Consider the following 21,983-nt stretch of genomic DNA (forward strand, 5'->3'; position numbering starts at 1 on the left):
CTAGTATGAATACATCCATTATAAGGAAAACACACAAAACCAACAATCACATGACTGTAGTAGGTTTAGTAATACAGAAAGCAACACACGCAGTCCTGATACAGACCCTCTTTCTCTGTTGATCTTCACAAAAACACTACTGACATCCTCGCTTCCTCTCCTCTGCATTACATCCATGGAGATTGGCGGGCAAAAGTTCATTTGGTCAGTTCTGGCTCTGCTTCAAGCCCCTAATCATCACTCTGGATTAAAAAGGAAAAGGGGAAGTTGGCGAGTGACAGCCAAGCTACCCTCATCCGGGCCGTGCACGTGTCCTCGGTCACGCAAAGATGAAGGGAACACGCTCACATATGCATACATATGAGACGACACATGTAAAAATCACACTAGCGCGCCGCTACGTATGCTCGCTAACACACTTGGGGAAAACCAGCAGCTGTTGAGTCAGGGAGAATTATGCAGGCAGTACATCTGGCTGCTGTGTGTGTGTGTGTCTGCATATGCTTGTGTGTGTCCTCCTATTGTTGTGTGATGAATGCTACAGGATCAGAGAAGAGAGAGCTCCCTTAGATCGCGTTAACACATGATTTATTGCAGCGGCGAGCCAGCCACACACTGATTCCTTTACATATGTCTCACACACACATTAAGTATATATACATAGTCCAGTGCACACAAACCTGCAGTCACTATTTGCTTGGCTGCACTGCACACATTTGCTTTTGTCATATACTGTAACACTGAAAAATGGAAAGCCACTTCTTTCTGTTCTGCTGTGTTTTTCTACGAGACTAGAGACATTTTTTTCCCTCTCGTGACGCACAAAAAAACACAAGAATGCACAAACACACACAAAAAATGCCATACCCATAGCTGGTCATCAATGCCAGGAGGGTTTTTCTTGACGAAAGCTCCATAGTAGGTGGCGATGTTCCGATGGTGACTGTACTTCTTCAGCATGTTAATTTCAGCTTTAATCTCCTCTTCCTCATCCTGACGCACACAAGAGAGCAGAAACATCAACAGGCATCAGAGCGCAACCTCTATTTGTGACCCCTCAAAGGGCTTAATGGGATGTTGATAGAGCAAAGAGGGAATCAAGTTGTTGATGAATTTGCATTTTCAATCCATTTAAATTCTGAAGACTGTTGTTGCAAAAGCGCACAGCTGGGCCCTAAATTATCCACTATAACGCCATTACTTTCTAATTACTCTCCTTCGAGGGGGGTTTCAGCCAAAAAAGCCAAAAGGAGCTGCTTGAAAATTTAAAATCAAAGTCGCTATAGTAGCACTTGACTACTTAAAAGTGTTTTCTTTATTTATCATCAACAGTGTCAGTAAATTGTGCCTTGATTAATTTCATTTCGCTGGTGAAGAAAACTAATGTTTTAGTGAGCTGATTTTTTACAGTGGCGGCTCATTAAGTTAGTAATTTTGTGTGTGTGCTTTATTTTATTTTCATTAGTAATTAATACAGTCATTCATTTCATTGTATTTAAGCAGATTAGCCACAGTTTCATTTATGTGTTCGTGCATTTTTATTCATTACATCTGCACTTTTGCTTATTTGCCCATTCATTCACCTTCATGCACCTTGCACCCTGCACATTTCCTTATTCATTCACTCATGCCAATATTCATTCATTCATTAGCTCCTCTGTTGCTGAATTCCTGCAGTCCTTCATTGTTTTGCTGGCAGCTGAGCGCTGACAGGGAGGCGTAGGGTGAGAGGATCTCTAAATATAGCTGAGATTCCCTCCTGCTTTACAGACACGCCTGAGACCACACTGCTGTCCTAATACCTCCAGCTAATATTACCATAGCAATAGGCCTGTCCTCATTTCCTCTCTGCCACATCACACACACTCGTACACACACACACACACACACACACTGACTCATCGCTCATAATTAGATGACATGGTCGACAGTGGTATAATCGCTTGAGATGATTTTTGGTGCATGGGTACATGGGTGTGTGTGAGAGAGAATGCCAGATAGAGCATGCATGTGTGAGTCTTACCCCAGTGACATCCATGACCTTGATGGCTGCCAGCTGCCCCGTCTTAACATGGCGACCCTGACGAAGGGAAGGAGAAGAGACAAAAAGGAGGAGAAAGGAAAAAAAGGAGAGAGGAGAGTGTTCATTTATCAATTTCCTGAAGAAAATGCAGCATGGTTGCGCATTTGTACATCTTCACTTTCAGTCAAAACATCTGAATCAACACAACATGTAATATATTCTCAGGATTGCTTGCTTTTGCATAGTCAATCAGTAAATTGTACACAATCTGAAGGGTGTACGACAAAAAAAGTTGGACATAGCTCATCTTTTTATGTGATAGCTGCTATCGACAAATCCTAAAACTTCAATGTCGTGATGATGATTATCAAGTTCAATTGTTAAGCCAGGTTTTCTTCATCAGGCTCTGTGGACACTTTTATAATAGAGGGGCATTTCACGTGTCATTTGACTCCTCTTCCACACAAAAATCGAACCATCGCGTTCTGCCAACCTCAGTCGAGAGGAACAGGTTGTTATTAAAGGAGGGTCGTGAAGAATATGAGAATTCATTAATGGAAAAAGTGCTTTTACTACAAATGACGGAAGAAAGAAATAGTTAATCCTGTAAGTTAATACATATACTTCACCATCCAGCCAATTATTTCTGCTTGACAGCTGCACATTAGAGCTCTGGAATATTATAACATGATAATGAAAAAGTGCATTTAGTTCTGATGTGGTCCCATAATGAAGGATATCTGGAAATCTCTTCGATTTTTGCTCATAACAAAGCAAAAATTTATGTTACTGACTTAATACTCCTCATGATAAACATCAACAGACTGATCAATTCGTCTTCTCATAGCTGCAGCACCAGCAGTGTAAAACAGATTTATGCACTTTTTTCTGCACCATGAATTGAATGCATTTAGGTTTCTGCACCTTCTAAAACTGCACTGCATTCCTAACATATAACCCAACAAATGTGCAGATATACTCCCTCAACTTTATCTATAGTGCTCATAGAAAAAATGGTCAGGGAAAGAATTGGTGAAAATGTGGCTCTCCCTCCAGCCGATTTACATGCCAAAGTCTAGACAGAGCGTCATCTGGAGCAGGTTAGCTGGGAGTTAACCTGGTGATCTAGTAGGTTAAAATAGAGCCACCTTAATGACATTAAAACTTCTGTGAACAAAGGGTAAGTCCATCACCAAAACAAACAATTGTAAGGAATCTGTTTTGCTACATTCCTTTTTAAAGGCTCAGTATTATACTCGGTATACTTATTATGGCTTGACAGCGAAGATGCTGTGGGGAAATGCAAGACAAAGATGGGGAACGACACGCAGCAATCGTCCTCACTTCAACTCTTGTCAGGGACGTTGTGATTCATGGTCGGCGTCTTAAACCTGCAGTGCCCCAACTGACAGGTCTTTATAATGGCAAACAAATTCCTTAATGTTTTCTGATGCTGGTCAAGATTTATTTACATCAGTAAAAAATAAACACACAGCGTCTCAGATAAATTGCAAAAGAGATGGAAGGGAAACAAAAGACAGATACGACTCCGCTGAGCTCGCTGTTGTGTAATATCGAGGCTAGGCAGACGCCTGGGGGAGCCACGAGGCGAGAAAACCGGGAGATTGGACGCTGAGGGGCGAATGGAAGGCCCAAGTGGTTGGTTTGCAACAGAGCATCTGTGGCTGTGATTAACTAATGAAGCAAACAGGGCGGGAGACGCTAAAACCACTGACGGCTATTACTTCCACCTGTCTGGACATAACTGATTAGCATGTTATAGTCTGAGCAGAGCAGCTTAGCAGCAGTGGCGCAAACAAACAAACACATCCACACATAGTCAAGGAGGCGCACACACACACACATCCAAAACAAGGGCAGGACTGTTTTCCTGGTGGAACTGCTATAAACCAGATGGCATTAGGAGTCTGGCTCTAAAGCACCTCCTGAGGGCTTTAATTGAAGGGGCCGTTCTGATAACAGGGGCCAATACACAGGCCCTGGTAAGAACGGAGTCAAAATCATGGCTAAAAAGTCGGCACCTTCATTGTTTCGTAGCTTATTTGCAGGACTGATTTTACACTAACACAACACTCTCCGCACCCTGCAACCGGTCATTAGTCATTCCCACCATTGTATTTTTATGCCATTTTGAGCAGATCAATTGCACCCACAGGCTCGCCAAAACTCACTTTACCTGATGAATTGCTTGTGACTTATTTGGATGCTGTTCAATATATACAGTTATTAACTGGGAGATAATATAGGTAGTGTAGCTCTGTATGTCCCTTTACGCTCATATTTTACAGAATAGTGAAACTGGTCAACGAGAGGTTATTGTTAAATCTCTATTACTCATTAGGTCCCTTGATGTTTAGGGCTGGAGATATTGAAAACTGATAATTTAATGGGTTCATTTTCGCACCATAATATGTGCTGAATGGTAGCAAGCACATCATTCACAATGTGTTTTAATTAATTGAACCAAACTCACAAGATGACTGGCAATTTGTCGCAATCACCTGAGGTCCCCGCATGAGGCGACGTTAATGCCACGAGCCAAATTTCTCATTAAACAGCTCCCCCAGAATTAAAGAAAACTTTGAAACTTGCTGATTTATTGCTAAAAAGAAAGTTGGGGGTTTTAATATGATAAGTCATTGTGTCACAATCCGGCACCACACAATGCAAACTAAGCACCGCTGGACGGTTGAACACTGTGATCAGCCGCTCTTTTGCTCACACACACACACACACACACACACACACACACACACACACACACACACACACACACACACATTAACAAGAAAAAACGCAGTTCAAATTCTGTGAGAGTAAAAGAGCTGGAAAGATTGACCAGGGATTTCTCATTAGGATCAGACTGACCCAATTCCACCAGCACAAGGACTGGCTTTGTTGAAGACCAACAAAGGAATTACAGCCACTTACAAACCAGAAACTCACACACATTTTCGGAGACACACACAGAAAAATAGGAAAAAAAGGATCTCTACTACTCATACAGACAGAGGAACTATTGCAAACACCCACACATGTGCACACAAAGACGTGGAGAGGGAGGGAGCGAGAATGATTGAGGGAGTTAGAGAGTGACTAAGAGAGCGAGATAGAGAATGTGTCAAATAGATATTGGACATGGATATCATCAGAGCTGGATAAAGATTCATTACTCGGAGCCACATGACAACCTTCCTCCCCTCCATCCCTCCTTTACTCCTGGAGCAGTAATGTCATCCAGCCTTATTAAATGACCAAGTGTGAAAGGAGCAACAGAAAAGAATTATCACAGTCTGTTCATCTTCATCTCCTGCTCTGTCTTTGTCCTCTGCTGGTTCATTTATTTGCAAATTCAAAGATGGGACGGCGGTGGAAGTAAAGTAGTATTTCCAAAGCAGTTAACGGGGCAAAGTGTGTAGCAGTAACAGCTAAACAATTCAGGAGAAGAAATGATGAAATGGTAAGAGCTAAAAGCATCATCAGGAACTTGGGTTGAACCAAGTTAACCCTCTGAACACCCAGCAGATTAGAAAGGCCTGTTTTTTTCTCACAAAAATGACACCTATTTTTAGAGCTAGAAGAGCTAGAAACTGTAAAAACAAGAAAAAAATGTCAGATTTTCTATTTTCCCGCAGTCTTTTAATATGTCTTGAAACAAAATATGCATATTTATTTAAAAATACGCCAAAAGTAAACCGTTTGTTATCACCGGATTCTTTTAAAAACAATAATTTAAAAAAAATTTAAAAATCAGACACTACTCAAATTTACCATGTGTGATTTTCAGTTTGAATGTGTAAAATTAATCAAATCTAAACAAACAAATTGTGATGTTTCGTCACAATCACTTGCTCTACACATCTCTGAACATTTGCCAAAAATAAACGGTCTGCAGTAACCCAGTTCTGTAAAAACAAAGAATTATGCGCTTCTAAGCACAGCCGAGAAGCCATGACTGACTCAGCTGTGATCAACAGTCATACGTAAAAATTCCGTTATTTTTCAGCTGAACTGGGCTGAACTGCAGGCTGTGCTTGCTCAGAGCAGATAAAAAACAAAGATGGAAACAAAGTAAAAATGTCAGTAGTAAATGACTGTGTAAAGTCACCATTTTTTTTACTTGAAAAATCAAGTAAAAAACGGTGAGAACTTGAAACAATGTTGGACATGTTGACTCCATGTTTCTTCAATTTTTGTAAAATGAAACATGAAGAAAATTGATATTATTTTGTCTTTTTCCTTTCTTTGTTATGATTTATGGCATTATACTTTTGTTAAATTCACATAAGATATTTTTGATTTCTTTCTAGTTCTAGCCATGGTTGTGCTGTTTCCATAGAGTTGCAAGACTTAATATTACAGTGGAAAATGAGTCCATAGTGAGCAAAAATGTGAAAGGAGCAAAACAACTTGGGGGTTCAAGGGATTAAAGTGCAAAATATTTGCTGATAGAAGCTCTTCAGATGTCACCTTTTTGTGTCAGTGCACATTAATTCGGGTTTTGGGCTGTTATTTGTACAAAACATGCAATCTAAAGACATTATCTTGAGGTCTGGAAACAGATTTAAGTAAAACATTATGACAAATAAACTGAAGCCTATTTGCTTTTTTGTCGACTTTAAAAGATCTGTGCCATTATCATTCCTGTGTGGAGCTAGGAGTAGGAGGTTATCCTACCTTATTGTAAAGCCTTGAAGCAGTAAAAATGGTTATCTTTGCTTTTCAGTGTTCATAAATACAGAGTTCCAATGGTTAGTCTGCATAATTGACACCAAAAGTGCATTTACATGAGGTTTTTTTTGGTATAAATCCTCTCATCAAACTCTCAGCTAGAGAGCAAATAATCAAATTTATCAAAACTATTCCATTAATCAAAAATGAAACTAATTGCTAGCAGTGGTCCTAATAATGATAAACAGTGGAAAAAGGATTTCACACTGTATTAAAATGATGCTGTCATCCTTCCCTCTCACTCTTTGTCATAGGGATGGCCCACTCTCTCTCCCTCTCTCTGATCCGTCCCATTCAGAACGAGCAGCCCTGAGCCTCACAGCCTTGTTCATCCCTTCCTCCACTCATTTGTTGACTGCTTTGCCTCTCTGACCTAGATCTGCAGTTTCTCTCCCTCTCTGCCTCCCTCTCTCATCCCTCTGATTCTCTCTCTCATTACCTAACCCTCTTAACTTCTCACAATCTCCTCTTTATGCCTTTTATTATTTCTCCCTTCCTCCCTCTAAATGTCTCGCTTACTTTTCCTCTCCCTGTCGCTTGTATTTTCTGTCTGCGTTGCTCTCATGCCTCACAGCTCAGCCCAGTGGCCTGTGAAAAGCAGGTCCTACGTGAACATGACTGAGCCGAACGCTAATGCCAACGAAACAGCATTCAGCTTTTGAGCTCGACAAGCAAGTATGACATGAACAGAGGACTCCATGCAACCCTTTCACTTTGCCTCTGCTAATGCACGGAGAGCCTTCTGCAAACCACAATGCACTGACGTGGCCCCGAGTGTCGACGCAAAGTGAAACAAAACGCACATTCTGTATGCCTCTGCACATCTTATCAGTCATTTCACTGGGAATACCTTGCAGTAACTTTACAAATGAGACGGGAAAATACATTCAGGTGTCTAAACCACCATTTTTCCTCCATTTCTTTAATCCCATGGAGGTATTTTGACCAAATATGATAGCAAAAACATCTGTCACTCACACACACATCCACAACGAGATGAGATGCTGCCAGGCCAGGTGTGTTTGGGCGATAACAGACCAAATTGACTATGTTTGTTCCGCTCGGATGGCCGTGCTGGGATGGAGACAGCAAACTGATACCAAACTGATCTCCAATCAGCCTTCAGGCAGCCGCATCATGAAGGAGTTATAGCTTGGCGTCACCCCCTGCAGGTCAGTGTGTTTTTCCTTTTTCTTGTAAAATATATGCTGATAGTTCAAACTGGAGTGGACGTCTTTTTATGCCGAAACCACCAAACAAAAGTTGTGAATGTTTTTATGATTCAAGGTAGAATATCTGGGGCATATTTGTCATCTCAGAGAAGAAAGGTATGCATAATCGTGTCATTATTTTACACAATAAAAAAAGACTCCTCCCTCTCCATTTGCAGATGTGATGCTTCCATAACCACTGGTTCCATATTTAATAAATCAGGGGCAATAATGCTCCTGCTTACTCCCAGAATTTTGGGATAATTAGTCAAATTTGAATGATTTCTAGCCAAAACACAAAGTGGCAAGTGACATCTGAAAACACGTTAATTAAATGAAACAAAACAGCCTCTCAATAGAAAGTGACACCTACCAATTGCTATTAATCCAGTGAAACTAGAATGTTTTTCGACTGGTAAATTTTCCATGAGTCATGTAATGACACATATCGAGGAATGTCAAACAAAACTGCCCAAGATTATATCATGAAATCGCTTGTTTTGTCAGACAAACACTCCCAAATCCAAAGATGTTCAATGCATTGTCACAGAAACAAAAGCAAATCCCCATAATTAAGAGGCTGTACTGCTTTTCTGTTAATGGGTCATCATTTACCCTATAAAACGTCCAACTACTGCGTAAAAGTAACGCCACAGCAGCATCTATAAGTTGACCGTTTTGTCTAGTAATCCATTCAAAATCCTTCAAAATTTTAATTAATTTCCAGGACTAGAGCAAATACATGTGCTCTGTGTACATGTAAGCATCATATTTATGCATTTTAATATCTTTATTGAACCACACTTTAACAAGCATGATATTATTTCTAGTTTTTATCATTATTTTTATTATGTAATTGATTTTTAAAATTAATTCTATTCATTTTATTTTCTTTTGCCCTTTATATATTCATTTATTTTATTTAATTACTATTACTACTACTATTAGCATTTTTAGCCTTGTGTTTATGATTTTACCCTCTTTATTCTTCTATTCCACTTGGTCTTTGCCTTATTTGGATATGGCATTCTATTATTTTATCTGGTGGTTTTGTATTTATATATTTGTAAAATCATATTATTGTTATTATTCAGTGTGTCAGCTTGTCTATCAGTACTACTGGCGTTCTTTCAGATAATCACTCATAAGCTCACACTGTTACAAATCGTACAGATACTAAACAGATTTTAGGTCTGGTAACATGGCGCTATCTCATCTCCCAACTCATCTCTTTCCCGCGAGGGATGTGTCAAGACTGATAAAAAGTACACCAATTCCACTAATTACCATCAACACGTAATTATGATTAATTGCACCTGCCAGGTGGAGGTAAAACATAGTAAAGCAGCCTCTGGAAAAAACGCTGAAGTACTTGATATGAAGTGTGAGCATGTACGTGTGTCTTGGGATGAGGAATGGGATGATTCTCTATATAGTTTTCTATATGAAGCCGAGGACACACACACACTTCCAAGTGCCGCAGGCTGCAGACGGAAGCATTTCTTCATCAGCTTGCAGCCTCAGTTAGGAGACGCAAACCTGCAGAACCGCTGCTTTAATGCAACCTGCCGGTGAACGCTGTGATACCCAGAGAATCTGTCTGCATGCGAAAAAGGAAGGAATGCTTCCACAGCTTGTGTGTATTTTGTTTGTTTGTGTGTGCGCATCCCTGCCCTTGCCAAGTCAATTACACAGAACACCCCCCACCTCCCTCTTCTCCCTCGGACACATTTACTATGCAGGACACTTCCTGTCGTAGCCTAGCAACAGCCTTGGCTGGCCAAGAGTACAGTGGGCGCGACACTTAAATATACACACAATTGTGCACGGTAGCACACAAAAAAAAGAGAGGGAGAGAGAGGACAGGGAATAAGTAACTATTGTCCTGATATGTGAGAGGTGTTATTTCGAAGAGGAGGCTGGGTGAGGAAAGACGGGAGGAAGAAGTGATGAGAAAGGAGGAAGTGGATTAACCTGGTGAAGCTGGTGCGTCTGTCGCTGTGTGGCCAAGCTGCAAGGTCAGAAGAAGAAGCTCTCAACTGCAACTTAAACTGCAATCTCAGTTACATTTTGAGCGAAATGTGTTTCCCCCGGATTGTGTTTGCTCGTGACAGAACGCAAATAATCGGCATATCTTTGTTACGTTTTTTTTAGCTTTCCACTGCAGTTCTTGTTAACCATGCAGTCATACAGTATATTAGATGGGGCACTACGCATCACCCTGGAAACCTAGAAAGTAGAAGAGAAGTGTTAAACATGTTGTGAAAGGGTGCATTTTAACCCGAAACTGTGGTGTTTTACTTAGTCTAATCAAGTGAGTGAAAAAATAACTTAAAGGTCCCCAATTATACCATTTCTATCAACTCAATGCAAGTTTTGCAGGTTCCCGGAATGTGTATTTCCAGTTTCAGCACAAAATGCTGCATAGTTCCTTTATTGTCCCACCCCTGTAATACCTGTTTTTCTGAACCAAGCAGGCCCATATAGTATCTACAGGTTTTAGTCCAACTGAGCTGCTGCTGTCTCACCCCTTTCATACGGTGTTACATCACAACGGGCTGCAAACCCGAACGGCCTGTTCAGAGACACACTTTTTAAACTGTGGCGAGAGAAAAGCAACAAGGGGATGGACTTTTGGGTTTCTGGAGACACTGGGGTAATTACATTCAAAAACAATGAGCAACTGGATTTTGCACAATATGGGTCCTTAAAAATAACAGTGACACAAGGGGTACGAACCCAAGTCTCTTGTGTGAAAGTGTCGGATTTATGCCGCTGCTTCAACATCCTTATGCAGACTTCCTGGCTCTTGTCAGAAAAACGCTTCAGATTAAATCAAACTGTCACCAGGCTACAATAAAATAGGTTTCTTTCATATGTAACTGAGCATGAAATTTAGTCGTACTGCAAATTTTATGAGACAGGTTTGGAAAAAGCTTTAAAATAACTGACAATATGAGCTTTGTGATTTAAAAACTGATATGCATTTGATTTGAAGCCTGTCCTTGACCAAAACTGATACATTTGTTGGGTGGTACTGCAGGCTTTAGCCTATTAACTCTGAATCCCATTACTTGGGGCTATTCTCAAAAGGCTATTGTAAGTAAGATTGATTTCCCACTTTCCAGAGAGCCAATGTTTTTTTTTTTAATCATTTCACAAAGATTAAAAATCAGCTTGAGACTTGACACTTACTTTTCTACAATGTTTTCACACCTAAAATGAAGACCACCTCCACAAACATCCAGGAAAATAAGTACTCTTTTGTAAAATAAAACATGGCTCTTTGGGGAAAAGCTGATATTTCACACCGCAAATGTCAAATATTGAGTCTTGCTATTGTTTAGACCACCATCCACTGACTATATTGATCACAAGAGAAGATGTATTCATCCGAGTGGCTCACCATCAGCAGCTTCCTGCTCTACCTGTTGGTGTGACATCTGATATTTCAGAAGTGGCTGCCAAGACAGGAATCTTTCTATAACAAGCAACAAGCAAACTGCAATGATTGCTTCCACAGTGCTGTGTTTGCTCATCATTTATCATCTGGGTTTTATTTTCATCTCTGCTCACTTAATGAAACGGTATAAAGCAGCCACTAAAATCATTACAATAATGCAAAGGAAAGCACATTTGATTTGTAGTTAATGCAGTGCAATTTTAGCATGGCCATTAAACTTAATGTCTGACATTTTGCTGTGTATAAAAAAATGCAAAAAGTCAAATTGTTATGCCTCTTTTTTTTTTCTAAGACTCAGTAAAGCAGAGTGAGCTTGTCACTACAACAACCCAAGACAAAAGCACACATGAATGCTAAAGCATATAAATGCACACATAATAAAGCAGGAACAGATTGCCAGTCTGTGATGCCAACTCTTTGTGAAAAGGAAATGGGTCACAGTATAATCCTAATCTGTGCCTTCATGGTAATCCACACAAACATACACAGACATTCGGACTTGACTGAAAGTAATCTAAGCACTCAGAACCTGTCGGCATGGCAACAGCATCATAGTGGGCTACGGGATGCGCCCCTGGGTTTTCACCCTGTCTATGTTTCTTCCTGTTGGTTCTCTCCGGTCCTAGAGGAAGACCGCCGTCACACAAACTAAAGTTCAGCAGTGTCAGGGTTGAAGGATTTCAGACAAGCACTGTTTCAGTCTGTACCTTCACATCATCACCCCCAACTGGTTCTACTCTGGAAGGCTTACAGGCAGAAGGTGCCGGAGCCATGATGCAGAATAAAAGGTACTTTTTAGGGTAACACACATTACAAACACCGGAAGGGACCCAAAGAAATACGGACGGCAATACTCCCAGACACACCTCATTGCAGCTCAAACACCTGCAATCATTCCGCATTCACACGTGCTCTCACTACACCAACACACACAAACACACACACGCACGCGCACTGCTGTTGTGGAATCAGTGAGGCAGTAAATAAAAGTGACAAAGGCCTCCATTCCAATCTACTACTGCACTACCCAGGAAATATAGAAGCACCCCGAGGCTGCTCTCACACTCACGCATGAGAAAGGAAGAGAGACGGATTGAGACAGGAAGAGATTTAAAGGGAGAGAAGACATAACAAGAGCCAGCAAAGATGAGGGAAGCATATACAAGGGCAGTAAAGAAAGAGAAGTGGTTTAAGAAAGAAAGGAGAAAGATGAGAGAGAAGAAAGATGAGCGCAATGATCTGTGGAACAGTCTAGAGGGCATTTATTGATGGGCGGGGAGCTTCTGTGAAGCTGAATTTTGAGTGTTGATTCCACTCTACATGAACCGGTGTTATCAACTAAAGCTCACTGAAACAATAATCTATCAGCGCTCTGAAATACAGCCACTCATTAACCTGCCCGAAACCGGCTAATTAACAAGCCGGTGGAAACAACAAATGAGCAAGAAAACAGACTAATCTGGGTTCAGCGAAGGGATTTGGAGTGCCCAATAGTCACAAATGCAAGCACGCTAAATAGTTTTAATTGGAGGAAAACAGTCAAAAGCAAACAGTTGCGATCACGAGCAAATTAGATCAGAAACAAATCTGGCACTCTGCTGTGTGTGACTGGGAAGATACGCAAAGCTGGCCAAGTCCTTCTTCATATTACAAGATTTAATTTAACGTTATATATGTAAAGAGGATCTGTGGGTGTATGTGTGGAAGGTCAGAAAATAGTAAATCATTATACATGCTTTGATGTGATGGAACTGAACCAACGCTAACAGGATGAACTCTCGCTGGATGAGTGTGTGTGTGTTTAAAATCGTATTTATGGCAGCCACTTGAGACTGACCCAGATTAACTGAAACACACATATAAGCTGATGCACTGTAGATGTTTTTTTTTTTTTTTAGCCTGATGTTGTTAAAATCCAATCATATAGCAGCTGCATGATCCCATCTCCAAAACATCATCGTTCTCGAAACTAAAACGCTGCCACATTGAGTCACTAACCCATTTATTCAGGTTAACTCATTCATGCACTCGCTGACTAATTCACTCAGCTAGCTGTTGACCCGACCGCTCACCCACTTATCTCTCGTTTTCAAATGACTGTGCTCACATTCACATGGAAACAAATGTGAATGTGACAAGCGCTGTAAAACAACTAGAGGAAGAAGCAAGAGAGTCAGCGCCAGGAGCAGGAGGAGGAGGGTTGCAGCGAAGAGGCAAAGCGGCAGGTTCAGCACATCGGCATCACGCTCCAGCAGCTCTGGAGGTCAAACGAACAGCCGAGCTGATTTACCAGACAGACTGAAGGTGAAAGAGAGATGGGAAGAAACAACTGGGGAAGGGCAGAAAAACACGAGCAGGAGAGAAAACGAGGGAGAGCGTGGATTGAAAACAAAAACAGGAAGCTAAAGGTTGTGAAAAAGGAAAGAACAGAGAGAATAGAGAGTAATAGAGAGAGTCAGGGCTGGTATAGATTATTGATTGAACTATTGATGAGCAGTAATTCACACAGCGGGAGAAAAGCTTTGGCTAAATAGTTCTTTACAGTGCACACTATCAATTAAAGAGCGGTGGATCTAAGTCAGAAACCTACAGTAGAGAGAAATGAAATGAGAGAGAAGAAAGAGAATAAGAGATTGTTATTGACATCAGCCACAGCTAATTGACTCCGGTCTGGGTGGCAGAGGAGTGCATTGTGGGTAAGTGGGTCGTGTGGCCTTGGGGGAAGACAGAGAGAGGATGTAGGCTAATGAACACACTGCCAGGTGTGAGCGAGGGTGTGCGTAACTGCGCGTGCAGAACGGGCACATCTGCTGTTCCCACGGTAACGAGCAACATCCACCTCAGTCACGGTTCACAGTTCATTCATAAGGGCTCTAGAGACCCAAATGTGTGTTAGTGTGCGTAGACGGAAAAACAAAAATGCTGCAATAAAGAGGGGCGATGACACTGAGTCACGCTGTAAACAACTGCAACAAAGCCCTCACACCAGGGATGTGAAGTGCTTATGGTGTACAAACACACATATGCACTTACTGCACACCCAGATAAACACAAATAATGCGTGACACTGCAGCCACTCCAACATGAGGCCCTCTCACAGCAGCTTTATTAACACTAATGCTGCCATAGAGTACTAGACTCTTTATTTGTTTACATGTCAGCCTGTTAGCACACTATCGGCAGTTTATAAAGTAGGACTCGCTATTATATTATAGGAGAGTCTGGAAATGAGTAATGTTCTCCCTTAGTGCAGACAACACCACTGAGGTGAGGCTAGAAACTACAACTATGAAACATAAAATCGACATCTAGAGTGCAGTTTGCGATTATTTCTAATCATTCATGACCACAATACAAAAATATTTCAGCTGTAAAGAGAAAGACTTGTTTTTTCTCCTATAAAAATTGGTACTACTGGGTAAAATCTGCTGTCATTTATGAACAAAAATTATCAATCAAATCAGAAAATAACAACAACATTGGTAATAATTGATCCATCATTTTTTTAAATGGCTCTGTCCAGTCAAAAAAAACCTTCCAAATTTGTTGATGCTGCATATTTTTAGACAATTAGAAGACTAAATATTCCTTTATGGATCTAAAAATGCTTTTTCAGATAAATAAAGTGTATAAAAATGGACTATGTGCAAAATGCATTGTTACAAAAAAATTTCTACACTCATAAAAATTTGACGTTATAAAGAAATACTTGTCTTCGGGCTGCAACAAAGCTACTTTCAGCTTTTTAAAAGGAATTTTTGATAGTGACAGGGATGACTCAAATTCTTTAAAGCTTTGACTGATGCCGTGGTATTCAACATCAAAGTCAGTATCTGAATGCTTCATTTTCTTTTTTATTACAGATGCATTCCCAAACAGTCCGTGAAATACTAATCTAGCATTCTTAATTATGCATCAACATTAATTATTATTAGTTATTCACACTCAAGGACATTTCATTTTTGGGCGTCACAGTGACACGTGACCGCGTGACAGGCTTACAGGTTACAATTACGCAAGCAAGATGTTGGAAAAAGTCAAGCATCTGGATGCACTCTGTAGTCTGGAATAATTTTAAGATGAGCCCCAAAAAAGTCAAGTGCCAGAAGGGGCTGAGCAAGTTTGGAGAAAAATCTAATTGCGAGTTTTGTGACAGATATAGCGATTTGCCCTTTAATGTTTTAAAGTCGAGCTTCAGGTCAATTTCCAGTTGATTTAAAACATGTGAGGAAGCATTACCACGAGAGACTATCAGAAGTGTGCCTGTCACACAAGGATCACAGGATGAATTTGTGAAACCACTGATGTGACACTTTAAGAGCTGCTTTTAAATAATGAGACTGGGCTTATGTCAGATGAAACACAGCATGCACATGTGAACCGCAAAGTATAAATTGATCATTGATGCGCATGACTAAACAACCCCTGAAACTTTCACACTGCTCAAACTTTAAAAAAAAATACTGAACTACCGCATTTGTCTCACCATTTAATAGCAATGCTTTGAATATCTTTGACTGCCGCCTTTGAAATTTGGTAAATGCTTTGTTTCAAATAGTGATTTTGAATTTGAAATAATTAATCTCCCCACGTATGTCACACATCTACAACTGTACTGTGTACTGACATACTACTACTACTACTACTAGTACTACTGCTACAACTACAACAAAAACTAATAACAATAATCATTTTTACCTGATTTCAGCTTTGAAATCCCCCCACAAAAATGCTACTATAGGGTCAGCCCAGTTTTTATGATCACAAATCTAATATATTTATGATTTCCTATCCAAGTTAACAGAGAGAGAGCTGACGTCAACCTAGACAACCATGCATGCTTGCACGCACACTCATGGCCAATTCAGAATCACTAGCTACCATGCATGTGTTTGGTTTGTGGGAGGAAGCAGGCAAGAAAGAACATGAAAACTTCAGTTCTGTAGAAAAGCCAAAAAACCAACCAGCTGGTTGGACCTGTGCAGCCCAGATTTGGTCTACTGGCCGGGCATAACAAACAACCTGAAGACATGATTTTGGGCTTTGTGAACCTGAACATGTGATTTCATTTTATATAGAATTCACTAATTTATCACTCCAAAAATACAACTGAAAAAGATCATGTGTTGCAGAACTATGGTAAACAAATCTCTTTGTTTTAATCACTAATTACACCAGTGGAGCTGCGCGAAGGCTTTGATGTTACTGGCATTAGAAGCAAATTATCGTGTGTTAGATGTACTGAGAGAGTTTTGTAGGACTTTGCAATCAATACTTACAGTAGTTCTTCTCTTTTTAAAATCAACCTTTTGGCACAAAGAAATAAAATTAAATGAAATAAATACATCACGCACCGAGGAAATGACATATCAGGCACAAAATGTAATGTCAACCACTGATTCGTCAGGTTTCTATTTTAGTATTATGCATCAACGATGACTATTCCAAAAGATACAAACTGTACGCGCCGGCTCGCTTGATCTTCCTTTCCTGCTGTGAAACACTAGCTGCAGGAGTTTAGAACATCAAACAAGAGGAATAAATGAAGTTACTCTATCTGCAGTCTTATTCTGGAGCCTTTTATGCTGGGCTTTCTCACCTCACGCTGTTTCTCTGAGGTGTGTACGTTATGTGTGCATCTGTACGTGTGGTAAAAAAAGGGGAAAAAAATCTCCCATGGTCCTTTGCAACGTGACTTCCAGCAGATAAGATAAAAAAATATATATGTTGAAGTTTTCATTCAGTTCTTAAGAGGGCAGAGGAGAAGGAGGAGGAGGAGGAGGAGAGGCGGGCAGGACACTGCAGGTAAAAACCCGACATGGACCGAGAGAGAGTTACAGGTGTGATTGGTTAATGAGATGAAGTAATCTCCGAGCTCTAATCCTAATCTGCATCCTGTCTGTTTGTTTACACCCCCGGATTGCTGGAGTAACAAGATTAGCATGACATAAGTGAAGACGTGAGGTCGAAAGTGCCTCCGTTTTGAGCTCATCTGTTCATCAATTTTAACAAGTGTTGAGAAGCACTTGCTGAAACATTGATAACGAAGGACAGTGTAAAAAAAAAAAAAAAAAAAAAGGGCCTCATATCTGAATTCTATAATATTCTTTCACCTTGCTCATCTGAGAGCTCACAATATAAGCTATGTGCTTGGAAGGAACACTGGGAAACTGAAATTCCAGCAGAGGAGCTCGCACAATAAACACACGGCTCACTCTAATTCATTATAACTGGCTAATGTGAACATAAGTAACTCCTGCAAAGCTAAACTTGTTCAATAAACACACACCAGTTATATGCAAAAATACACAGAGAGCAGAGGAACACCATTTTACTTTGTTTTGCAGTGCAGAAAGATTACAACATTTTGGGAAGAGGTCAGAGCTACATGTGAGACGATTATTTCAAAAAGAATTTCATTACACTCCACATTGTTTCTGCTTGGTCTGTAACCAAGTGAAAATAATTATCATAAAAATGAGCAAATATTAATGAAGCTCAGCTTTATAAAAGCAAAAAAGTTGATAGAGCTCTGTTCTGGAAAAAAAGCTCACTTGCACATTGGATAAGACAAATGATGCCAAACTTACCACTTATATACTGAAAGACAAGCTAAAAAATAATGAGGAAGTTTGGGGACCCTTTAGAAATTATGCGAAAGACTTGGATTTAACAGAAAATCATACCGAGGAATAAATTTGTTGTAAACCATGCAGATTTTATAAAGAATATGTCTTGAAGACGTACTTAAGATAACAAACAGGAATTATCATCTGCTAGTTGAGAAAAGCAGTTCACTGCTTATTATTGTATTTAATTATGTTTTCTATTTGTTTAAAAACAATAAAGGTATTTTTGAAAAAAAAAAATGTCAAGAAAATGCTCCACATCCCTTTCACTGCTGACTACACAAAGCAAAGATGCACAGCGACATGGAAGCATGTCAGTCCCCTTTTAAACCTTTGTGCACACATCGATTTATACACACCTTCAACCGGTGCAGAAAAATGGAAACCCATGCGGCTGCTCTGTCACAGTGGGTGAGCATACAGTATAAAAGCCCAGGCCTCCAACCGTCACTTCTGCTCCGCTGTGTGTGTTTGTGTGTGCATCTTCCAGGGTGACTAGTGAATATTTAAAGAGCATGCGGAGCACTTTGCCCGAGGAGGAACAGAGTGGATGTGTTCTGTCATCATAGAGAAAATGATTGTTCGCCTCCTCCCCACTTCTTTGTGTCTTCGCTGCAAACTCGTGGAGTGAACGCGTGCGAAATCAGATGCACAACTTCACACAGGAAATGGTTTATTGCCGTCGAAGCCGAGGAGGCAGTCGATGACATGACGGGCTGAACCTCTGTGCACGTATGTGTGTGTCGGTGTTTGTGTTCTCATGACGGAGATATGATTAGTTGCCCTCTCAACTTGTCCTTGCATCCATCAGGCAGAAAAATTACCTCTCCCCCGGGGATGAGAAGGATCTGTGATTAATCAATTAGCCGATCGATGAGGCTGTCAGTCAATAAGGCGTCCCGTCAGTCCAATTTTCAACCAATGCCGTCGTCTCACAGCAGTGCGAGGTGAGAGGTGCTTCCTCAATTCGGGGAAGCGCAACTCCCATAAGCCCCATCAAATATTCACAGGCATCAGAAAGAAAAAGAGAGAGAGAGAAGGGGGAGAAGGTACAAAAGCAGAAGCACGATAAAACAAAACAAAAAAGAGTGGGAGTGGAGGGGAAAGATGTGGTGAAATAAAGGAAGGATGAGGAAGCAACAGAGAGGCAGATGATAAAAGAGTGACAACAAAAGCTAAAGGAGGGAACAGAGGAAGAGAGAAAGAGTGTGGAAGATGAAGAGGGAGCGAAGTGGAGAGAGAATGTGTTTAATTATTCAGCATTACCCATGTTCTCTATTTATGGCCCTTTTAAAGCAGCCAGTGGAAGTTATATATACACATACTGTAGGCACAGGCTGCTCCCTTAAGCACAGCTCACTGGGGAAGTTTCAACCTCCCCCACTCCAAAAAAAACAGGAGGGGGGGAAAAAAGAAGAAAAAACGTGATTACGTATTGATAGGAGGAATCCAGAGAAGCGAAGGATGAAAAGTGAAGGAGGAAGGGATGAATAGACAAAGGAGTCATAACCGCCACAGATATGTAAGATGAGAGAGGGAGACAGAGGGAGGCTAAAATTATCTTTTCACTGCGGCTACTCGTCTATCACCGTTCTTGGCCGGACTATTTCTTTTCTGTCAACGAAAACAACAACGTGGAACAACTTTTCAGCTATTTTTTTTTTTTTGCAAATGCAGATTTTAGGCGCGCATGGGCAGGAAAGGAGAGCAACGGAGGGGAAAAAGAGAGAGAGAGAGGAAAGAGCACTAAGGAGCAGATCTGTATCATTTAACTAGATGGGGTAATGGAATTGTTGATAAACCTGTTATCGCTTGCTCCCAGACACACAGAAGTGCAGCTACGTGGCACATTACTGGCCTCTCTACCACCAATAACATAAAACACTGCACTGACCATCACTAACACAGATATATATAGAGAGAGAGATGTAGCAAAGGATGCATGCATGGATACACATAGACCTGCATCTCCAGCTTCATTACACATAGATCACTGTGGAAAAACTACTGCAGCAGAACGGAGACTCGAGTTTTTGCCGCAGAAACAATTCAGAAAACCATGAAAACGCTGTCTTTGTGTTGTTTTTCTTATCATCTCTCTATTCAATTAAGCTTTAAATGTCAAAAATGCCAGCTTCCAAGGAGACGTAGCTGTTTTTAGCTGCTAACTGATGCATTTTTCACTCCATCCAACAGCCTTATTAAAGTTTCAATAAGCTCAGAGGTAGCCTAAATTTGTTTAACCACGTAAAAAGCTTTTTGCTTTCAGTGAAATGAAAAACAGCAAATTTGCAGTTCGGATGCGACAACACATTTGCTATTCATTTGCATATATTTCACAATAAATTAACATACATCTTGTGTAGGTTGCATGTGTTTTCTGGTGATTTTTAGAAACTGCTGTGGTGTGAAAGAAAACATCAAAGCACAACTTGTTAGCTTTGCAGTCTGTGATCACAGAAACATCAGAGCAAAAGTGGGCTCTGGCCACTTGAATTTATTTTTGGAATCAGAATGAGCAGTAAAATAAGCCTGCCTGACTCTAATCTTCACATCTGAAGCAAAAAATTCACCTGTGTTCACATTTCACAGGACACTGGCGAGAGATTCGCTGATCCAGACATGGTAATACTACAGTTCCAAGGCTATATACAGAAACATATTCCTGTGTGTGTTATTTTCCTGAAATAACAAGTGTTTAAAAATGATTCAGAGAGAGAGAGCCGCAGCAATTCCAGTTCACTAATACCCACCAGGCTGAAGGTCAATTTATCATCTCAGTGAGTCAGAGATTCACCTGCTCACAAGACGCTGATCCTCTTCAGGCAGCTTGCCTAGACGAGGGACCTCAACCGCATGAGAAATTTAAAATAGATGACATTTTTGCTCAAGTGACTCTGCTCCTTATCTGTATGTATGAGTCCAATCTCTTCTAGTATACATTTCTACAGCGCCAAATGGGAAATATTTCAAACCCACTACAAAGCATTTTTCGAGCATGTTTTCTGCCTTTTATATCAGTATTTAGAATTTAAAATATGTGCATATTTCTGTCAGGGCTGCAAATGCTTTTTCATTACATCTTCAAATTGCTTGTTCAAAACCCAAAGATATGTGGTTTCCATTCACATATTACAAACAATAGGAGAAAAAACTCGCAATGGAGAGGTTGGAGCTAATGAATGTTTACCTGCTACATTTTTATTCAGTATGGGCTCACTTTTCACTGCAAGGCAAACTTCTGCGCCCCCTTGGAAACAACACAAGCATGAGTAAAAGTACGCAGAACTTTTGTTGATGCCAGTACTGAAAAAAAGGGACTTTTCATACTGTAGATATTTGATTTGTTTGATTTGTTTCCATACTTGTTTAAACACAGCCTGCAGTTCAGCCAAATTCAACAAATTTCTTGAATTTTTGTCATGAGACTGGACAGTGGAGCTACAAATAGCTTCCCAGTTGTGTCAAAAAGCACAGAATTTTTTGCTTTTTAAAGAAAATAATTTGAGCCAACATTTTTTTTTTTGGCAAATCATAGAATGAAACATGTAGAATATAGTGACTTTGATGAAATACTGCAATTCAAGTCACATTCAACGACCGTCGGATATTGAAAATCGGATGATTAGTTTTGTTTTTTTACAGTTTCTGACTCTGATAAATTAAAAAAAAACCTAAACAGGCCTTTCAAACCTGCTGGTGGGTTTTGGATTCAGGGGATCATTCATCATAACAGTTGCTGCTCAATTTTATATCAGCAATTTTAATTCTACAGTTATATTTTCTAGTATACAACTACAAACTGTTAGAGGTGTACATTGCATGTTTTAATGAGCTTATAGTGATAGAAGATTATTACATTTTGCACTACAAATAATCAACATAAAGGCAAAGTGCTAAATGTA

General features: G+C 40.2%; 1 protein-coding gene across 17 annotated transcripts in view; it reads right to left on the reverse strand.

Annotated features, from left to right (window-relative positions):
* The window catches only part of tnika (TRAF2 and NCK interacting kinase a), a 70,412-nt gene that overhangs the window by 33,076 nt on the left and 15,353 nt on the right, over positions 1 to 21,983 (reverse strand). For all 17 annotated transcript variants that reach the window (XM_035948764.2, XM_055005618.1, XM_055005620.1 and 14 more), the window contains exons 3-4: positions 2,024 to 2,080; positions 868 to 993 (exon numbers count right to left, since the gene is read on the reverse strand). In XM_035948764.2, coding sequence (XP_035804657.1) covers positions 868 to 993; positions 2,024 to 2,080 — 183 coding nt within the window. The remainder of the gene's footprint in view (positions 1 to 867; positions 994 to 2,023; positions 2,081 to 21,983) is intronic.

Source organism: Amphiprion ocellaris, chromosome 20 (assembly GCF_022539595.1).
Source record: "Amphiprion ocellaris isolate individual 3 ecotype Okinawa chromosome 20, ASM2253959v1, whole genome shotgun sequence".
Classification (NCBI taxonomy): Eukaryota; Metazoa; Chordata; class Actinopteri; family Pomacentridae; genus Amphiprion; species Amphiprion ocellaris.